Source organism: Asparagus officinalis, chromosome 4 (genome assembly GCF_001876935.1).
Source record: "Asparagus officinalis chromosome 4, Aspof.V1, whole genome shotgun sequence".
NCBI lineage: Eukaryota > Viridiplantae > Streptophyta > Magnoliopsida > Asparagales > Asparagaceae > Asparagus > Asparagus officinalis.
In genome coordinates, this window is record NC_033797.1 from 8,932,107 (window position 1) to 8,954,596 (window position 22,490).

General features: G+C 35.3%; 1 protein-coding gene across 2 annotated transcripts in view; it reads left to right on the top strand.

Moving 5' to 3' along the window:
* LOC109836543 (sister chromatid cohesion protein PDS5 homolog A) overlaps positions 1,332–22,490 on the top strand; it is a 30,741-nt gene continuing 9,582 nt past the window's right edge. For both annotated transcript variants that reach the window (XM_020404462.1, XM_020404463.1), the window contains exons 1-14: positions 1,332–1,561; positions 2,457–2,654; positions 3,033–3,214; positions 3,686–3,821; positions 4,976–5,188; positions 5,324–5,540; positions 5,626–5,771; positions 6,210–6,367; positions 6,438–6,587; positions 6,673–6,721; positions 9,140–9,331; positions 11,311–11,487; positions 12,548–12,690; positions 13,987–14,113. In XM_020404462.1, the coding sequence (XP_020260051.1) occupies positions 1,469–1,561; positions 2,457–2,654; positions 3,033–3,214; positions 3,686–3,821; positions 4,976–5,188; positions 5,324–5,540; positions 5,626–5,771; positions 6,210–6,367; positions 6,438–6,587; positions 6,673–6,721; positions 9,140–9,331; positions 11,311–11,487; positions 12,548–12,690; positions 13,987–14,113 (2,181 nt within the window). In that variant the 5' untranslated portion in view covers positions 1,332–1,468. The remainder of the gene's footprint in view (positions 1,562–2,456; positions 2,655–3,032; positions 3,215–3,685; positions 3,822–4,975; positions 5,189–5,323; positions 5,541–5,625; positions 5,772–6,209; positions 6,368–6,437; positions 6,588–6,672; positions 6,722–9,139; positions 9,332–11,310; positions 11,488–12,547; positions 12,691–13,986; positions 14,114–22,490) is intronic.

Genomic DNA, 22,490 nt, shown 5'->3' on the forward strand with positions numbered 1-22,490 from the left:
TTACGCATGTGTGTCAAGTTTCGGCTAGAAATTTAAATTGGCTAGAAAGTTTAGTTCATCCATTAAAAGATTTATGATTTGAATTGTACATTTCTTATAAAAGTATAGTGATTTTAGAAAAAATGTCAACTCTTGAACTTATATATCCTGTATATTTCTCTCGTATGCATTTCGCGAGAATTAGGTGTAGGAGTAACCAGTAACTCGACTTTAATAACTACTTTTTCCAAAGGAGTAATTGCACTTAAACCAGCCTATAGTTTCACTTATATTGCACTTATGTACCCTCACTTGTTTTTGGTACCCTCACTTGTTTTTGGTAGCACTTATACGCCTTAAAATTTTAAAAAGTCACACTTATTTACCCTTGTTTTGGTAGCATTTATACACACTAAAGTTTAAAACATGTACTTAAATATCCTAAAGTTTTTAAATTTGCACTTAAGTACCCTCATTTATACAAACTTGAAGGTATTTAAGCGTAAGTTTTAAAAACTTAAAACATAGTTAAATGCATCTTTTAAAAACTTTAGGGTATTTAAGTGTAAAGTTTAAAAATTATAGGATATGTAAGTTATGCTTAAAAGAGGTGAAGATATATAAATGAAGGTTTTAAAATTTTTAGGGTATATAAGCGTGGGCAGATTTATATTGTGCTATACCCCAAGCATTTGAGAATTTTTACTTACGCCCCTTCTAAAATTGTAATCCGTTCCCTACTAAATTTAGGAAATTCGCACCCTAGCCCACTAAAGAATTGACCATTTGCATTTAATCCATGTGAACTTAATAGCATGTTTAAATTTCAGGTTAAACGGGCCAACATTAGACACCAAAACCCCAAACAATACTGAAAATGCAAAAACCTATTGCTCGAAATTCTCTATTCTATCTACGGATCTAATTTTTGTGATACCAAACCCAAAAGAGACAAACGCTAACTTCCATTCTACATTTCTATTGAGTAGTGTAGTTTTATAATATTATTATATATCGATTTTTAAGTAAATAGTCAGTTGTGGTCCACCCCCAAGTAAATTTTTCTGGATCTACCACTCTATGTAAGTGATGTCAAAAATAAATAAGGGTATATAAGTGCAAACAGGAGAAACTATAGGGTATTCAATTGCAATTAGGCCTCTCCCGATATAACCGTACGGGCTAGCGGCGTGTTGACCATCCGATGGACTGGCCACGCCCTTTTTTCCTCGGCCAAAAGCGCGGGATAATTACCTCCAAACGGCGTCCACTGTTCCTTTGGAACCGTTTAAGAAACAAATGATACGCCTACGTGGCATCAAGACCCTAATCCTGTAAGAATTTCACGCTAACAAAACATTCTTGCCTCAGTCACCCCTAACCTGAAAGAAGCTCCCATTTAGGGTTTTGCATCGTAGAAAACCCCGAAACCCTAGAAAAAATTCACCCATTCTCGAATCTAGGGTTTCCAGAATCTCTCACTTTAGCCATGGAGATTCCCCAGGAGGTCGTGATATCGGACGTTGGGAAGAGACTCGCCCAACCTCGCCTAAACAAGGACACTTTAGTCAAATTACTCAGGGTGCGCATCGATTCCCAAAACCCTAATGTTCGTTGTGCTCTTACTTCCATTTTCTTGAAATGAGGGTTGTAATGAACACAATGTGGATAAATTCGTTTAGTGAGCGTTTTGTGCTTCTGTGTCATTACTGTTTTCATACTTAGTCAGGGTTACATGTAGATTTCTGGGCTTCGTACGATTCATTGAGGTTGGAGAATTTCGAGGTTATGGGTTTGAATTTGTCAAGTTGATTGGATGATTTAGCTCGCAATTATTACGGGAGTAGTGTTTTATCACCAAATCTTAGTCTAGAGCATTTGTTGATGCATTCAAGTGTTTTTTGTTCAGAGATTGTGTGATTTATTCCTTCCGATTTACAGGCTGTCATATTTTAAGTCTTAAATCATGGGAGTGAAAAGATATTTCTCTTTTCTTCTATTTTCACCATGTTTTTAGTTTAACTAGACAGTTATCTTGCACATTTAATTTAATAGTTTCATAGATAATGTTGCTTTAACATTAATACTTTATTTTAGATATATCATCTGGACCATCCATTTGTTCTTGTAAACTTGCGATCGGTTTGAAATAACCATGACATGCCTTGGGAATAGAATCATGCGCATCACACAACTTTTAGTCTTGTTTGCATTGTACTTTATAAATCACTTCCATACTGACATTTTTTTGTTTGGTTAGAAAATGACTCATAATTATGTTTGAATAGCTAGAAACCTGTTAGTTGACAATTTGTTGAGTATCGGTGTAGGTTATTTCTATGTTATTTCATATAAAGTAAGCATTTTGGTGTTATCTGATGTACTTGTTTCCGATTTTGGCTTTCTGAGTCTTTAATTTTTGAAGTAACTTTAGGATTAATTTTTGGCTAACATATTCCTCTTCTTGCTGCCAACAGCAAGCAGAAACTGCTTTATCCGAGTTGGGCCAGTCCTCATCACTAGAAGACGTGATTAAGCCGTTAATGCATTCTCTAGTTAAAAATAACTTGCTCCAGTATAAAGATAAAGATGTTAGATTACTGGTTGCTGTATGTTGCACTGAAGCTCTCCGTGTCTTGGCACCTGAGCCAGGTTTTAGTGATGAACTATTTAAGGTAATGTCCACTCCAATTACCTGCTGTCATCAACTATTTTCCCCCCTTTCTTATACATATCTACATGCATATGAAATTGTTTTAATATTGAATATTCCTTGATTATGGTCCGTAATGTTTGTCACAATTTTACTTAGAAAGAAAGGGAAATAACAGAAATAAAAAGAGAGAGAAGAAAGTCACTCTGTTTCTTAACATTCTATTGCAATTCTTAACTCAAGAATTGCATAGCATCTATTTTATTGACATGCTATCCTTTCGTATTTCTATCTTAAATAACTCTTAAAATAACTGCAGATTAAGTATTTTTGCTGGCGATATCATTCATATATAAAAATATCTTTCTCTAACATGATCTCTTCATGCATTAACTTGCAGGATCTTTTTAGACTTATTATCAGTGTATTTGAGGATCTGGCTGATATCAGCAGCCCATTTTTCACAAGGAGGTCAAAAATATTGGAGACTGTTGCTGCCCTCAGATGTGGCACTATAATGTTGTACATTGGTTCTGAGGATTTAGTTCTGAAAATGTTCGAAGTCTTCTTCAATGTTGTGAAGTAAGGGCACATTTCATCAATTTGGCCATCTATTTCCATTGAATCTCCAACTCCTTATTTTAGCTTTTGATTTTAAATGCCGTTTTGGAATTTATTTCTTTAATGGTTGCTACTTGTTTATTCACTTATTAAATAAGTGTCATTTTCATGATGTTTGGAGTTTAGATGCTATTAATTCTTACTGGCATATCAGATAGTTTAGTTTAGTATAATTACTATACATGCACATGTTTGATGAACTAGCGAACATTCTGTTCTTCTTTCTTTCTTTCTTTCTTTCTTTTGTTTTTGTTTTTGAAAACAGCCTCATGTAATTTCTTATTGGATTGCACTGACATATAGGATGAAATTGGAAATTTGATATATATGCCTGCGTTCAATATTTGGCATCTCTATTATTTACTGGGAAACATGTAGTTTGCTTTTACTCCAACACATTTCCTTCTAACAGTGACAATCTCTGATTTTCAGGCATAGTCATCAGCAAAGTTTGTTTCAGTCTATACTGTCCATTATGACACTTATTCTTGAGGATAAAGATCTTGAGGCTAAAGTTTCTTGTCGGCTTTTAAATGTTATCCTTCAGAACCTTTTAAAGGATGAAAAGGTAGGTATCAAGGAATACAATTGACCGTGTACAACATTTTTTGTCATTTGCTACCTTTTAAAAGGATGAAAAGGTAGGTATCAAGGAATACAATTGACCATGTACAACATTTTTTGACATTTGCATTTAACCTTTTTTCTTTTAACTAGTTGGATTGATGCGGCATGAAATTCAGTATCTGGAAATGGCTTAGATGTCAATAATTTGCTTTACAAACCATGGGCCTGAAATATTAGGCCTCACCCTCTCAACTATAATATTCTTTCACTATATCATTCTTTCAGAACCACAATGACTTCTTTTAATATGTAAGGAGTTAGACTTTCTCTGATTTCCAAATTCTGTATTTGATGAAATCTTCCATTTCATTTCCTTTTTCTGTGTAATTAGGAAAACTATTGCTTCCATTATAATTAGTGTGCATACCATTTTGTTAATCTAAACTTGTTTGATGATCAGCATTCTTGATTAGGCAATTCACAATCCTACAAAAACTAAAAAAAATTCATAATTCAATATATTTCTTCTAATACAGTTGTCCTTAATGTCATAAATTATGCCATGCTTTAAACTGTTTCCGAATTTGATACGTCCCCTCAACTGAATTGGCTAACATTAAGACGGTATTTGGGATGTTAACAAACAGGTAGATATGGAAAAGATAGCTTAAAAGCTAGTTTGACCAAAAATTCCCCGTTCCCCACCCACCACATACACAAAGCACCATCTGAGGCTGTAAGTGGGCCAATTGTTAACAGTTTATTGAAAATCCTGTGTGTGTGTGTGGGGTGGGGGTGGGTGGGGGGTGGGGTACTAAGTTATTCTCGTTGGTATGCCATGTAGAGTGATATCTTTGGAAATTTACAAAAGTACTTAATTTAGCTGGGGCATCTCAATTTGTGTTTCAAAATTAGATTAAGCACCAGTACTTGTAAGATATAAATTGTAGTTCTGCAATATTCTATGTTGGCTTAAATAACTTCTCATAACACTTGTAAAGCAGTCCACTTGTCATGACTTAGACCTCACTGGAACAAAATAAATAGGTCAACTAGATTAACTACTGCGACCTTTTCAAAAGGGAACATTGCGCTCTTCATATTTTGTGCTGAGGTCTACTTGAGGAATTACTTATATTGGTTGCATATTTGCAGGGAGCTTCCTTTCGTCTTGCTGTTTCTGTCATTCAAAACTCTGTTGGAAGGTTGGAGCAAACAATTTGTGAATTTTTAACGTCATGTATATTGGATAAGGGTGCTTCTGGAAATGTACTGAAGAAATCTTACCACATGATAACTTTGAAAATCTTTCAATGTGCTCCCCAGATTCTTAAGGCCGTCATTCCAAACTTGACTCAAGAATTGCTAGTATGTTACTCACTTCTTAACTGTTGAACTTGAAACATCTTGTTTACTAACTAAACTCCTTTGGGGATCCTCTCTCATCTTTTGTTCCTGTATACTTCTTGCTTCGGTTTCTGATACAAGGTGCATTATTAACAGAGTGATCATGTGGATATCCGCTTAGAGGCAGTTCATCTTGTAGGAAAGCTTTTTGCCCTATCTAAGCTCAGTGTTGGTCAGGAATATCGGATAGTCTTTGTGGAATTTTTGAATAGATTCTCAGACAAATCCCCTGAAATTAGACTAGCCGCGATAGAATGTGCCAAAGCCTGCTATATGGCGAATTCCTCTGCGAATGAAATACGTGATATTCTTAGTGAGATCCAATGCCTTACTGTTAATTTTATATCCTTGAACGATAGGATACACTGCTCTGACATCTGTTTCAAAACTGGTGACAGCTGCTCTTGGAGGGAGGCTACTGGATTTTGATGATAAAGTGAGGATGCATGCTGTACTAGCAGTCTGTGATCTGGCAAAATCTAACCTGTCATGTTTTCCATCTGAACTAGTACTTCAATCTATTGAACGGCTTCGTGACAAGAAGGTATTTGTCAAGAATGACTGGCTTTTGTGATACTTAGGATTATTTCTTTTCGATAACATTGGAGCTTGGAATGGTATACAGCTAGCTCTCTCTAGTAAACTTATCTATTATGGAGGTTTATTTCCCAAGCGTACTTGCCTAATCTGTATTATTTGTAAGGCAGGTTTTTCTACTTGCTGGATTAATCTTTGTGATTAGCGGCAAGAACTTTATCACCATAGTTTTTAAGCAAGGAATTTGAAATAACATTGTAAAAAATAGATGTTGGGTTGCCTGATTGCTGTAAGAATTTGGTTAAGATTACTATGGATTGATCTTGGCTTAGTTTTGCGGTCCATATGCTAATTTTAGAGACTAGGATAGTGTGATGAGGATGGTAACTCTGTCCTATTTTATCTCTTTTAATTTTCACCTCCTGAGATGCGTGTTTCCTTGCAGGTTTCTGTCAGAAAGTGTACCTTGCAAAAGTTGCTGGAGCTTTATCGAGTTTATTGTGACCAGTATTCTAAGGGATTCCTCTTAATTAGTGATCACTATGAACAAATTCCCTGTAGGATTTTAATTCTCTGCTTTGACAAAGATTGCAAGGAGTTTAGGTCTGTTATCCTCTTTGATTACATGATATGATGTAGACACATAGTTCAAGGTGTGATTGAAATTTTACAGGCCCCATAATATGGAGGTTGTGCTTGCTGAGCATCTCTTCCCAGCTTCACTTTCTGTGAGGGAAAGGGCTATACATTGGGTTGCTTCCTTCTCTTTTTTCACGCATACCCATATTTGGGCTTTAAACTCCATACTATCTCAAAAGCACAGGTATGCTGTCTTTTTCCCCCTTAAAATACTTTTATAACTTTTTTTTTGTTCGGTTACGTCTGACCAAAAAAGCTCATTATTTCAGGTTGCAGAAAGAAATGCAGGTGTATCTGGATCTTAAAGAAAAAGAAAAGGTAACTGAAAAATCTTAGTAAATACTTCGTCCAGATATTGTTCCTTCCTTTTCTTTTGGCTCGTGACTAAAAATAAAGCATCTAGGACAAGTGCTGGTGGTTCTCGTGCAACTAAAGGGAAATTGACACTGACAAAAAAGAAGATATATATATACATACATATATATATATATATATATATATATATATACATACGATACACACACACACACACACACACACACACACAACAATATCATATATTTATATATATATATATATATAAGTAGAGAGAGAGAGAGAGAGACGAGAGAGAGTGAGAGATGAGAGAGGGACGGGCATTGGGGGGAGGGAGGGGGAAATTCGGTATGCTTTGTACCAACACGTAAATTTGGTGCTTGGTAGTGAAGTGACAACTTCTCATCTAATTATTTAATGAGTGATTAATTAAGTGAGAACCATTTTTAGATAGACACCTTTAAATGAGTGGATGAGAAGCCTCCACGTAACTACCAAACATCAATTTTGTACGTGGTATCAAGCATACACATCATTAGATGCATACATACATACATACTATATATGTGTACATACATATATATGTATACATACATATATATATGTACACACACATATAGAATGATGGTTGTTGGTTGTGAGGTGACAACTCATTTTGCTAAAGGCTAAAATACCAAATTAGCTTAAAAAGTGACATCCATTTTCTAGTAAGGTATAATAACTAACTCTAGCGATAGCATGACCTAAAAGTTAACACACTTAACAGTAGGCCTACTCCGGTTGCCGGAGTTTTGATTTGAGAGGGAAAATTAAGAGTTTTTACATATATACCCCTCAAATCTCCCACTTACGGATTTTCCCTCCAAATTCAAATATTTGTGCAAAAAAACTTCTCTCTTCTCTCTCTCTCTCCATCTTCTTTGTCCTCCTCTCCCCCTCTCCCACTCCTTCCCTTTCTTCGTTCCCAAGCTTCCCATCCCCGCCACCTTCTCTTCCTCCTCTAACCTTACCCCTATTCTCAACCTCTCTCATCTCACTACTCCCATTCCCTCCTCTCTCTCCTCTCCCCTCAACATTTACCAAAAGTGGAGGGAGTGAAGGAATGGGGAGGAGAGAAGGGGAGGAGGGAAGTGAGGAGATTGAGGAAAAGGAGAGTTTGAGAAGATGACTGATGCAAGTAAGGAGAGAGATGGTCTTTTTCTAAATATTTAAATTTAAAGGGCAACTCTGTAAGTGTGGGAGATTTGAGAGGCATATATGCAAAAACCCTTAGTTTCCCGCTCAAATTAAAACTCTAGCTACCGGAGAAGGCCTTATTGGTGAAATGTGTCAACTTTTAGGTCTTCTTGTCGTCTGTGTCAGTTTTTATGCCTCATTGGCAAATGAGTGTCATTTTATAAGCTAATCTAGTATTTTAGCCTTTTGCTAAATGAGCTACTAAGAGTCAAAGGTGGTGAGGCCCATCCATGTGATGTGACTTGGAAGTGAGGCCTCCACGCATGACTCCTCTTGTAGCTCATTTTAGCAAAACGAGCCACCACATCATATTCATTTTTTCACTATAATATATATATATATATATACTATCATATATATATATATATATATATGTATATATACACACACATATACATATATGGCGTATTTGTTCCTAGGGTATAACTTTTGCTTATACTCGTAAAAATTGTATTATGCAATCAATTTGCTTGATCAACTCTGTTAGTTTTAATCTATATATTTTGGATGATATTATAAATAAAAGATTAGGTACACTGGATTATAGTTACGTATATATCAAGTGATTGTAAAATTAACGGTTTTACAACAATACATCTAAAGAGACATTAAAAATATGCTTTAGTTTAGAAGCATCGAAACATCACAGTTTTTGGTTTATGGATGCTTTAAGATAATTATATAATGATGTACAGAATGGATCATCCATTGGAATGTTCTAAACCATACATCAAGAGGTCTCATTTGTTGCATTGTTAGAAAACCGTTAATTGTTTTGACCACATGATGCGTGTGTAGTATATGATCAACATACATAATTTTTTTATGGAGCTTTTAAGGCATGTAGATCAAGATGAATGGAGTTGATTGTTGAATTTTGGTGCACAATACGCATTTGTACAAGTGGGTATAACTAAACTAGTTATGCCTTAGGAACAAATTTAGTATGAAGTAGCGTGGAGTGATCTTTCTGCAACTTGAGTATTGACATCCATATGATGACGGACAAGTGCTGTCTATAAAGTTTTGGACACTTCACTGCAAACACGTCACCAAGTTTTGTCCTTCAATAAACTTAGCTAATGTGCAATGTCGTAACAAAGAAGTAATATCAGACAACTTTCTTCTTGAGTTATTTATTTATTTATTCTTGTAACTTTCGGATTTTTATTACTTGTTTTCCAGGAGAATGTTTCTGAAGAAGTTCACAATAGAATTCTAGCATCCTTTGTGAAGATGTCAACTGCCTTTCCTGACTCATCCAAAGCTGCAGAGTGTTTTAATAAACTGCACCTAATGAAGGATAAAAATATTTTTAAGGCATTGCTGGAATTGATTGATGTGCACACACCTATGCTAACTGCCTGTGCCACTCAAGTAAGTTTACAATTGCTTCCAAAGTCTGTTAAATTTCTAAATGATCTTCTGTGATCTGATTTATTTGTCCAATCCTCATGACTTTAACCTCATTTTGTGTGAAAGTAACAGCCAATGTTTAGCTTTTGAGCCCTTCTTTTTTTAAAAATTTATTTATAGCTTTTCATTAAGAAAAACTTATGGCGATCGCCAATTTGTAAGTTTGTTGCTTAATTGAGTCCAACTCTAGGATTGATTTGAGGGCAACAGAGGTCATGATCGTATTTGTATATAACCATTCTGATTTCTGAGGACACTGAAAAGTAGGGCTTTTAGGATCATAGCAGCTAGGATTATAACAAATTAAGAAAACTGCAAGGGCTACACATAGTTATTGTTTTGTTCAACAATTTGAAGTTGTTCCAAACATTGACTTGAATATGCTGCGTGTGCTTTTGCTTTTAAAGAGATGGAAAAGTTGTAATTTTGGGTATATATTGCTGTCAACGTATGCTCTGCAAGGTGGTCTAGAATTATTAAATTAAAATCCTAGCAAAATGTAGATCAGTCTACTTATAGGAATTTTTTTAGAGCGGTCAAAAAAATTATAGAAATGGATTAGGTGATGGAGCACCACAAACTGACACCTCAACAGCTTGTGTAGTTCTAATTTGTTTTTTTATTTAAAATAAATGATCAGATAATATTAAACATAATCATATTAAAAGTTGTTGGGTTCAATTTTTGTTTGAATTTCTGCAATTCGGTTTAAGGGAAGAGAGTATGGCCAGAAGATTAAAGTCATGGTTTTTTTCCTTGGAGATTGTAGCTTAATAGCAAGGACACTAGTTCACATATACTTTAGCAATGGGAGTAACAATACTATTAATAAAGTCACTATGAGGAGGGACAGCCCAAAGATGTACTAGATAATGCTAAATACCTGTTCTAGAAAGGCTCTGCTGATATTTCAATGATACATACACCATTATGATATGGTTGTGCTAATTTCTATTGAAATATAGCTTCTCCTTGGTCAGACACTAACAAGTTATTTGACTAATAGAAACTAGGAATATTTATAACTAGTTTAGTTTCTATTGTTCTTATGAGAGTGTTAAGAGTTAAGACTACAAAATTATAAACCTTAATGTCACCAAAACTTTGTAATTTTGTATAGTTGATAGGATCTTTTTTAACATGGTGTCTGAGCAACCCAGGCTCAAATCCCATTGACCACATATTTTAGGTGGATTTAAGAAAAATAGATACTGGTGCATAAAATGCAGCTTTGATGTTAAGATTATAAAGTTATAACCCTCTCCCTCACCAAAACTTCGAAGTTTTAATGTAGTGGAAGGTCCACTTTCCGCAATGGTATCTCTTTTTCTAAAGCTGCTTTAAATGAGTGGCCTGTAGGATTTGAGCATAGGTTGATCTAATACCATGTTAAAATATCCATCAAACACACCAAAACTCTGAAGTTGCGGTGAGGTAGACGGTTTATAATTTGAGACTGATAAAAAGCAAAAAAAAAAGTACTTGGAACTGATACTAGAGCAACAGTAAGTGAAAGGTAATTGCCTGTAAAAGACTGATACTAGGAGAATTTTAAGAATCACTTCCTTGTTTCATGAACATAAACAACAAGTGATGATGTAGCCTGGCCTGGCAACCGGTTTTCTAGGTCCTGAGGAAAGTCCTTTGTTCATAATTTACCCTGCCATAACAAGAACGTATGCATATGTAACAACTAACACGTATATAGTATTAAGCTGGAGCGATTGTCAATCTATGTGCTTGGCATGTGTTCTTACTTCATAAAGTTGTCAAAATTCTATAAATGAGCTTAGTGCTTGTTATTCATAGTTACGGATTCAAGTTTTTCCAATACCCTTATGATTTTAGCCTGATGTTTGTACTGAAACTTTTTTTTTATTTTTCTTTCACTATGAATGTCTGCTTTTTAATTATTTATGTATTTTCTGTCAAATTTTCAGGATTCTTTTCTGAAGAGGATAGGAAAAGATCATCAATGTTATGACTTTTTCAAAATACTCGCCACAAAATGTTCTTACTCAATCTTCAACAGGGAACTTGTTCACCATATACTGGAAAATTGCCTATCCAGGGAAGATGGCGATAAATATGCGGAGGCTTCTGCGGATCTTCTCCTTGTGAGTACTTGCCTTCTTCTGTTGATTGTCACGGAAATATCTGATTGTGCTATAAATATTTTCTTTCTATTGCCATCCTCATTACCGCCAGCACTATCTTCAACTTGTCCTGTCAGATAAGGTTGATGATAAAGAGACAGCCCCCACTAATTTACTTTCTATCATCAACCCAGAATTAAAGACTATTATTTGCCAGGTTCTATGAATTCTATAAGTGTGTTTGGCGAATACCCTATATACCTGGGCCAAGACTAGCTCTGGCCCTGTGCTAAACAAAACTAGTTTTGTTTTGGACCAAGGGGGAGGGGGTCCAAAACAAATCCAGTTTAAAGGCCACAATTTGCCTTAGAAAAACTGGGCCAGATTTGGCCCAGTTTTATCCAAACAGAATATTGTCCAAAATGAAGCCGGGTTCTCATTTTGAGAAGTTGCCAAACACTATTAGGCCCATAGACTGCTGAAAATCCCACCTTTTTGGCTATGCATTGAACTTTCTGTTTTGAAACTGAGAAAGGACACATAAAATACTTCAATAACAAAGAATCGAGGTGATGACAGAAAGAAAAGATTTAGTTTGGAGAATTTCATTTCTTGGGAGATTATTTGACTTTTTTTCCCAACTTACAAGAGGTTATCAATATATAGCCTAAGATGCTGGGCTTCAGCTCAGACTGCCTTTTCGAACTTGGATATTAGAGGTGAAAATTGTTTTGTCAAACAGAGAGACATTTGGTTTTCTCAGGAGTTTGGTTCTTTTGGGTCTTGAAATTGAAAGAATTTCAAAATTGTTGGCAGTTTTAGTTTTGATTTTTTCAAACTGACCTGTCCGAATAACTGAACCATAAACTTGTTACTTTTACCTGGTTTTACGTGGGAAGAGAAGAACGGATAAATGTGCCACAGAAAGAGCTTTTGTCCTTTTATAAGTCTCCACTACATCTTAAATGTGGCTTTGAAGTCGTTTATATAAAATGTCTTGTTATTTTATATTTTTCCTTTTTACTGGAAAGTGGAATCTCCCCTATGCTGATTTCTCTCATGTTAAAACTTTTTGGTGTAGACTATTGTGGACATGTTTCCTTCCTTGCTTAGGGGATCCGAAAAATATTTATTGAAATTGCTACTGGAGGAGTCTGTCTTACCAATTGAGAAACTTCTTCAAATTCTAGCCAGAGCAGGTCATTATGTTTCTATTGAGCTCAGGTAAATAATGAGCGTTGGGGTTTGTCTACAAATAATTATGAAATTGTACGTTGCAATGATTCTTTTACTTTTGCACATACACCTTCTATATTAAAATTAATTTTGGTTTGGACTCGAATATTAGGCAGTAGGCCATCGGCACCATCATTACCATCCAAGCCATTTCCTATGAAAATGGGGTTGGTTATGGACCACATTCTGTTGTTGAGGAAGCCTAGACATGACTTTTACTAATTTTTACGATTCACTGTTAACATGTACTACATGAGCCAATTATAAATCCCTGACAGGTGCGTGTAGGAGGAAGGAGGTCACTGTTATAAAACCAGAAGCTTGAAAAGTGTATTTGGCTGCTGATATAACAAATCATTATGATCATAACATTTAAGTACATAAAACCTAGGTGCAACACTTCTAGTTCAACTCCCACTAGATTTTCAATTGTGGTAAATGTTTCAAGATCCTGTAGAGAAGACCACTGATTCTTGAGGTATCACGTAAGAAAAAGGAGCATAAGAACATTACACTTTCATGATATTACACCTTTTGACATGTGAAGCAAAATTTAGACTAAGGAGCTACTTGAGAATTACATTATAAACAAATTTGTCAGTTGAAAACGCAATATGTTTCTTCATATCCATGCAATTCTGAGAGTGTTGTCTCCTTTTTTTTAAATGTCCCCATGTGTCCACAATAATGTTCTTTCCTGCCTTTGTATGGATACAATTTTCAAGTTGACCTCTCAAGTCTATTTGGGAAAGGAAATGAAAGTACGAAACAGACATGCCATCATAGCAAGTTAGGGAAATTGGCTACTGACTTTGTTGGATACACAAATTACAAGTAAATATTAATTATAGGTAATTAAAAAAACAAAAACAAAAACAGCAAAAGGTGTGTCTAATAACTGTATGTCATGAACTTTTTGATGGTCAGTGTAAAAAGGTAGAGATTGAAAAAGTTTTAAAAGTATAGTTTATGTTTAACCACATCTGAAATCTGGTAAGTAAAAGGGGAACTCAAACTAGTCCTTAACACAAGCAGGAGGTTCTCTGACATGCTCAAATGCTAGTTGTTTCTTTTGCTGGTCAGAAATGTAGGGCCTTTTTCTTGTTTGTTTTCATTATGATTTCAATGTGTGGGTGTATGTTTTGTTTAACATTTTTAAGACTGCAATCTTGGAATATTGAATGTCAGACAAAGAGACTTCCTTTTCCTTCTCATCGACTTGCTTAACCTTTATATTACTTATTTATTTGTCTGACAAACAATTATTATTTTTATATTTTGTAGTGATATTTATCCATTGTTGGAGGAAAATTGCCTGGAAGGAACACGTGCTCAATCAAAATATGCTATTTCTGCACTTGCCTCGCTACTTGATGATTTTGCTGATCATACCTTTTTGAATTTATGTAAGGTACAATCGTAAGGACATGCTTAAATTTGCTTCAGTTTTGAGAAAACCCTCTTGTTGGATATATCCATGCTTTTCATATATGCTTCGTTACCCTTGTAGCTCTTTGTAGTTCACTTACACAAGTTTGCTGAAAGCATGATGCAAAACTGAAAATGAAACAGAATTGTTCTTTTTGTCTCAGTTCTTGACCATGCAAAATATTTCCTATGAAACTAAACCATAACTTAAGTAGAATTTACATCGCAAGTTTCCTACCAGAATGTGATTTTTTTTTTCTTTTGGATGCTCAAATCTGGTAGAAATAAAAAATTGACCTACTATTGTGCTGGAAGTTATTGCATACCAACTCAACCAACCAGAGCTTGCTACATGGCCTTCGAATCTGTAAGCATTAATTTGTGCAAGAGCGTGGAAACTAGAAAGTCTCCGTTATTATAAGTTCTGAGTCGCTAGTTCCTCAATGGTTCTTAACAACCACATGGGCCTCTTGATGGTGATGGGCCTCATATTCTTGAGTTCCTTCTATTCATGTCTAAAACATAATTACTATCATAATCACTTAGTTTGCCATTGGGTCCTGGCTTGCTAGGTTTGAGATCACCCTTCAGCATGTTTCAGTGGTAATAATCCGGCTTGGTTTGAAGTCGTAATTACACAATTTACCCCAGCTGAAACTTTATCAGTTGGACAATCAGCCACGATCCATAGTCCAGAGAGAGCCTGAATAAGGCAGATAACTTATTCATAAGGATGTATCTGTCTAACTAGTAATTACAATTCAATTTGGATTCATTATTTCTGGGTTTATTTTTGCATTATTAACTAGTAAATCCCAGAATACTAAGTGCTGATCTTGCATTATGACCTGGTAAATCCCACACTTTAAGCGATATCATGAATTAATTATCAACCTGAAGCTAATGTAGTCGATACAATTATCAAGAAAACCAATTACTTGGGAAATACCACTGAGACAATCGCCTCTGGAAACAAAATGCATTGACTGTATTAAATTGCTTGCAGTATATTTATGAGATACTAGGTGTTGAGTAACTGCTAGGTTTAAATCAGGTTTTCCTGGAAGGAAACATAAATGAGTAATTGGGTCTAGTGCGACAAAAAAATAAGTGGGTTGAATTTGTCAAAAACGACCATATGTTTAGGTGGTGTAATTATGCTGTTAAAGATATGAGCTAGATGAGTTTAGGTGGCGTAAATGGATACACATGTTTCTGATCTGGATGTATTTATTAGTTAACTTTATGTTCTGTTAAGTGTTTGAGTTGAGATTTCCAACCCTTCCGCCTATTTATTTTCGTGCACTTTGTTACCTACCATATATTTTTGAACTGCCTTGTTACTCTCACTAGTAGGCTGCCATGGAAAGTTAGATACTGTAGTTAACCAGCTCATAGGCTTTTTTCTAGTTTCTCAAATGTGGGCATATCATCTTGTCTTTCTTCTTATAAACCATGATCCTATAAATGGCCTAAATTGTAAGAGCTTGCAAGAATTTCACAGTAGATCCCTTAATAAAAGACAATTGATGGTTATTCCATGAAGTGTTTATCGACAAGACTACAATAATAATATTGTTGATTGGTTCATCACTTCATTGTTGAAAAACCCGTTATGCAACTAACTCGTTATATTGTGTTATGTATCCTAACAACCCTTAAATGTTACGTAACTTTATGAAATAACTCAGACACACCCAGACAGATCATAACTCTATGTTATTACAATAAAATGTGTTGTTACAATATAGCCTATTTGTAGGTTGTCTAAAAATCACTGCAGATAGCTTATCCTCATCAAACACCGATGATGGAAGTTATAATTTAACGGCTTCCAGAAGGCTACAATTTAAAAAATTTCACGTAGATCGATGAATGTTACAATCCGATGACCTTCACAACAACTGATGAAAGTTCTATTCAACAGCCTTCACAATCAATATCGGGAGTAATAATCTGACAACTCTCATATTTTTAAGGAGCCAAGACGAAGGTTACAATGTGATGATCTTTGCAATGCTCTAGCAAAAGAGACTACAAATTGACAGTCTCTTCAAATCAAAACACAGATATCTCTCATAAACTTTGTGTTTTGAGCCAACTGGAAATGCCCAACTCTGCGTTTCAGGTCTAAAACGCAGAGTTCGGGCTCAGAGCGCTATTTTCGGTATTTGACTCGTTCAAGCTCGAGCTGAACGGTTCCAGAAACCGTTTCCCCCCCATGATTGGAGGGATTTCCGCCCCACTTAGGAGTAGATTAAGGGGGCAGTTACACCCCTTAACCCTCCTATAAATATGGGTAAACTCAACTGAGTTCGGGTCTTTCTTTTGGGATCGCTGGCTTTTTGGTAGATCAGATCTTGGCAATCATCTTTTGGATTTGGAGATCATCTTTCGGATCTGACTTTTGGGAGATCGACTCGGCTTCTTCATATCTTCTTGGAGCTTTGGAGATCAATAACTTGAATAAACTCTTGAATCATCTTGGAAGACTTTTATTGAAGCCTTTGAGATTACTCGGCTTAGTTTGTGAACTCTTTCTAAGAGTTCTTCTCAACTCGATCGGAGTTCAAAACTTGCTTTGTAAGTTCTTCTAAACTCACTCAGAGTTCCCTAACTCGTTAAGAGTTTCAAACTTACTCTGTAAGTTCTTCTGAACTCGTTCAGAGTTCTAAAACTTGCTTTGCAAGTTCTCCACAGCGTTAAATCGTGAGGAGAAGATATCATTCCAGTGAAGCAAAATGTCAGATCGTCAACGAAAAGCAAGCTCGACGCGAGCATTCGATGGAGGCATTCCATCGCCATCGTGAAGAACCCAGTTTTTAAACAAAAGGGAGGATCTCCGTTGATCTTTTTCTCTTTTATAATCAGGAAATGTAAATTGTAATCGAGATTGAGAGAGTTGTAAATATTCTTTTTCTAAGCAGTTAGAAAGAATAAATCAAATTCAATTCTTTTATTTTCTTTTTACAAATTTTCCCAACAAACGCTATTATTTCAATATAACATGCGTTATTTCAGTATAACTTACTTTAGTTCAATATAAGTTCCAAAAATTTAAGAGTGTATCCTTTCTTAAAGCTTGAATTAGTTAAGTAATTACTTTTGAATTGTTCGTTAAACCTTCATGTCTTGTTTTGGTGACATCACTATGTGATTGTGAAATTATGAACATGATTAATAAAATGAATGTAATTATGAGCGAGTTAGAAATTTATCATTATGTATTTGAGTATTTGATTGTGGTACTTCCTAGTAAACCTATATAGCTTTTATTAAATTAAAGAATTTTTATAAATATTTTTGTATTATGATATATTTTCCCTAATTCTTAAAATTACTATCAAAAAATCATTTATACTTTTTAAAATTAAACAATAAGAAAATAGTTTGTTCCTAATTGTGATATTATGTTTGAAAATTTCGACGATTCTAATTATTAAAGTCGTTATGAATAGTTTGTGTAAAATATGTAAATATTTAATAAACAAAATAACATACATTGTGTGTTATGTTTTTCTTTTACGTTTTTTGTTTCTTTAACCCTTGATAGGAGGTAGAGCATTATGTTATGTGTTATCGTTATTTTTAACATTCTTCAGTCAAGAAACATTGAGGGGCTTACAAAAAATTGGAACTTTAACTATTATCAAAATTTGCAATAAGGCAATTGCAGTTGAAGTTGTAGCTATTTGGTTTGTGGTGATTGCAACACTTTTGCAATTGCAGATGCATCAATCACTTTTTACTTTTTTAGGCACAAAAAATGGCTATCAAATTGATTTCAAGTCATTTTGCGAGAAGCGATTTATTTTTGCTAAGCTGGAAAGTTTAAGCGATTTATTTTTGCTAAGCTGGAAAGTTTGTATGATGATGAAACAAACCAAAAAGCTTTAACCATATTTTACAAATTGCATTTGCAGTAGTAGATGCATCTTTGTGTACAAAATAAACAACAAATTCTGGGCTGTCACAACAGTTAAAAAGAAGGGGGAAATGTGTCCAGGCCCCAAAAACATAAACTTCATGTCACGAAGCCCTTTGTATTTTACCCCATGTGGATAAGCCCCAAATACACATAGTATTATTTGTGACGAGACCCTAAAGGATCAGATTTCAAAAAAACCCAGTGGAAGTTACAAATTTGCTCATTTGATAGGACTGAACTCGATTATTATGCTCCTCCCTGTTTATTCTCAATTTCTCCATCATTAATCTCATCTCTCTCTCTCTTACCCCCTCTATCTCTTAACTTCTCCTCTCTCACTTCCGTCATGGCCACTGAAAATGATCAGACCATGGGGAGGCCGTGAAAGACGAAAGCGAGGACAGTGATCATGGAGTCAGAGATTAAGGACGTGATCAGGCCCGAGGGCTGGATCGTCTAGGACGGGGCCGACTTCCATCAGACCTGCTATTATACCGAGGATAACAATAGGTGGCCCAACGACGACCCCATGCCTAGGGCCGAGTGGGTCAAGAAGCACGAGCCCATCAATAAAGAGGCGTCCCTCTTCTTGATCGAGAACTGGCTGTGGGACGTCACCTGGCTGAGGGACACCGGAGCCAAGTTCATCGACGGCTTCGTCAAAGCTAGTTAGTTTAATCAAATCGCTAGCTAGGTTGTTAATTAAATGCTCGATTGACTTAGACCCGTCGTGCATCAAGCACGTTGGGTTTTAATTTGTTGCCTTGAATTTTTATTAATTGTTTTGTCATGGAATTTTTTTTTAAAACATTTTATTTGTAATTGTTTTCAAAAATTATAAGTGAACAGTGAGGTGAATTCCTCTCAACTTTTATTGTTGCTATTGCTATTTTATTATCAGTTCTTTCTTTAATTTGTTGTGGACGTGGTCGAAGCGCTTACTGGGACTAAGATCGCAAGGCAACAACATCAAACAATAATAGAAAAGAATTATGTGTGTTAGTTCTAACTTTCAGCTAGTGTTATTTCTAATATAAGCGTTAGTTCTAGTGGTGTGTTAGTTCTTGTTGAGCCCCTGTTAGTTCTAGTTGTTATCGTGTTAGTTCTAACTGATGTCATGTTAGTTCTAACTTTCAGCTAGTGTTATTTCTAATATAAGCCTTAGTTCTAGTGGTATGTTAGTTTTAGTTAAGCTCCTGTTAGTTCTGGTGGTTCTCGTGTTAGTTTTAGCCAATATCATGTTGGTTCTACTTTCAGCTAGTGTTATTTCTAATATAAGAGTTAGTTCTAGTGGTATGTTAGTTCTAGTTGAGCCCCTGTTAGTTCTAGTTGTTCTCGTGTTAGTTCTAACTGACGTCATGTTAGTTCTTAGTTCCAGCTAGTGTTATTTCTAATATAAGTATTAGTTCTAGTGGTATGTTAGTTCTACTTGAGCTCCTGTTAGTTCTGATGGTTCTCGTGTTAGTTTAAGCTGATTTCATGTTGGTTTTACTTCCAGCTAGTGTTGGTTCTAATATAAGTGTTAGTTTTAGTGGCTATGTTAGTTCTAGTTGAGCCCATGTTAGTTCTGGTGGTTCTCGTGTTAGTTCTAGCTGATGTCATGTTAGTTTTAACTTTCAACTAGTGTTATTTCTAATATAAGCGTTAGTTCTAGTGATATGTTAGTTTTAGTTGAGCTCCTGTTAGTTCTGGTGGTTCTTGTGTTAGTTTTAGTTGATGTCATGTTGGTTCTACTTCCAGCTAGTGTTTGTTCTAATATAAACGTTAGTTCTAGTTGCTATGTTAGTTCTAGTTGAGCCCATGTTAGTTCTGGTGGTTCTCGTGTTAGTTCTATCTGATATCATGTTAGTTCTAACTTTCAGCTAGTGTTATTTCTAATATAAGTGTTAGTTCTAGTGGTATGTTAGTTCTAGTTAAGCCCCTGTTAGTTCTGGTAGTTCTTGTGTTAGTTCTAGCTGATTTCATGTTAGTTCTACTTCCAGCTAGTGTTGGTTCTAATATAAACGTTAGTTCTAGTGGTTATGTTAGTTCTAGTGGTTATGTTAGTTCTAGTTGAGCCATTGTTAGTTCTAGTGACTATGTTAGTTATAGTTGAGCCCTTGCTAGTTCTTGTGGTTCCCGTGTTAGTTCTAACTGATTTCATGTTGGTTCTTCTTCTAGCTAGTGTTGGTTCTAATATAAGCGTTAGTTCTAGCGGTATGTTAGCTCTAGTTGAGTTTATGTTAGTTCTGATGGTTCTCATGTTAGTTTTAGCTGATTTCATGTTAGTTCTAACCAGTGTTATCGAGGCGCAAAGCGCAATGCCGCAAATGTCCCTTACGCGCACCATACGCAAAGCGCACAACGAGGCGCGCGCCTCACTAATTGAGGTGCATAACTCAACCTAATATTTGCCAACATCATAAGATAGAAACATATAAGCAACATATTAGTTACCTACATCCAAATTTATGAGAATATCAACTTAAATCATCAAATTATGCTAACTGAATTTTTAAAGTAATAAAAAAGATACAAGAAACATGTATTTAAATCATCAAATTAAGTGATTAACAATTATGAGCATATGTTTATAAATTGTCACATAAAAGACTAAGAAATATAATTAACAAACATGATTGTTCATAATTTTCTAGTTAGTATTCTTAATTGATATTTGCTACTTAGCATGAAAAGATGAAGAATGAATGTAACAATTACATATTTACATGTTCATAATTTGCTAGTTAGCATGCTAATTAGAGAAGGAAGTTACAATTAGCAAACAAGTATACTAAATTACTAATTATTGTTTCCTTTTTATTGGTTAAACATGAAAAGATGAAAATAGATTAGCAACTAGTAAGAAAGAGTATATTACATGATATAAATATGTAATTATGTAAATTATTTTAAAAAAATAGAAGAAAGAGTATGTTACATAACGCAGGTGTGAGGCGCACGTGAGGCGCGCGCGAGGCGCGCGCCTCGCTGCGTGCAGCGCCCCGCCTCGCGTGCGGGGCGCATTTCCCCCAGGCCGAAGCGCCCCGCGCCCGGGGCGCGCCCGAGGCGCGCGCCTCAATAAGCCTGGTTCCAACTTCCAGCTAGTGTTTTTTCTAATATAAGTATTAGTTCTAGTGATATGTTAGTTCTAATTGAGCCCATGTTAATTCTAGTGGTTTTCTAAGAGCCCCAAGATTCAAGGCCCAATCAAAGACCTTTAAATATATATTGTAGTTGTAGGGGTTTGAACTCTTAACCTCTTTTCCAAATTACCAAGCTTTACCACTAGACCAAGTAGCTAAAGTATTAATGTTAGTTCCACTTAAAGTTAACTTTTACTTGTCATTAGAACTAACATGAAATAGTTAGAACTAACATGAAATAAGTTAGAACTAACATTAAATAACTTAGGACTAACATGAGTTATTGCTCATGGTAGAGTTTAAAAAAGGGCGAGAAATTTCCCTCAATTTTTTAAATTAGATTGCATTAATGTGACGTGACTTTTCATGTTTTTGGGAACCAGAGGCGTCTAGGGAAGATAAGTGGAGGGGCAATATCGGGTTTTTTTCCAAAATACAATTCCTTTTTTTTTGTACTGCTGACGTGGAGGGGCCTTGAAACATTAAATGTTACTTTTTAGGGCTGAATCACATGAGCCAAAATACAATGGGCTGGGTCACATGGAGTTCCTACTTTTAGGGCCCCGACATAATTTTCCCTAAAAAGAAATTTGTTTTGTTTTGTTTCTAATGAAGGGATTTGCCCATCGAGGTTTGTTTTTTGCTAGAGAGACAAGGAAGTCCGCTTACACAGTTATGAGGATAAATGCCAGGGGACAAGCATTGGTCATAGCTGCAGTAATGTGAACTGAAGGTGTGCATGTGGGTGGAGATGATGGTTTGGCTAGTGGTATATAGCTATGGTATAATTGCTAAGATTAAAGTGAATAAAGGATTATCTGGTTTCTGGTAGCTTCCTACTGGTAGCTTCATACATGGTTTGGCTAGTGGTATATATCTATGGTATAATTGCATCTCAATTATGTTACCTTTGAATAATGCCATAATGGAATCATGAATAGTGCGGAATATAATGCTGGTCTATATGATTTGGCTCTAATACTGAATTGTTCAGGGTGTAGAGCTTCTCTTGCAACTATCTTCTTATGAATAAATGGTGACATGCATGAGGGGTGTACATATAATTAGAAGCGTTATTTTTTCCTTATTTTCCTTAATTAGATGTATCCTCTGATAATTGCATGCCCTAATTTTTTTGTATCTCGTTACTAGTAGGATATAATGCTCAATTTCTTCTCTCGAAAATGTTAAGAGTATCAATTAACCATATGCATGCACATACCTTTAAAACCTTCCATGACACTGACTCCCTATACTAAGTTTTTGTGGTATTCTCTAATAACATTTGATCAAAAGTTGTTCATGTT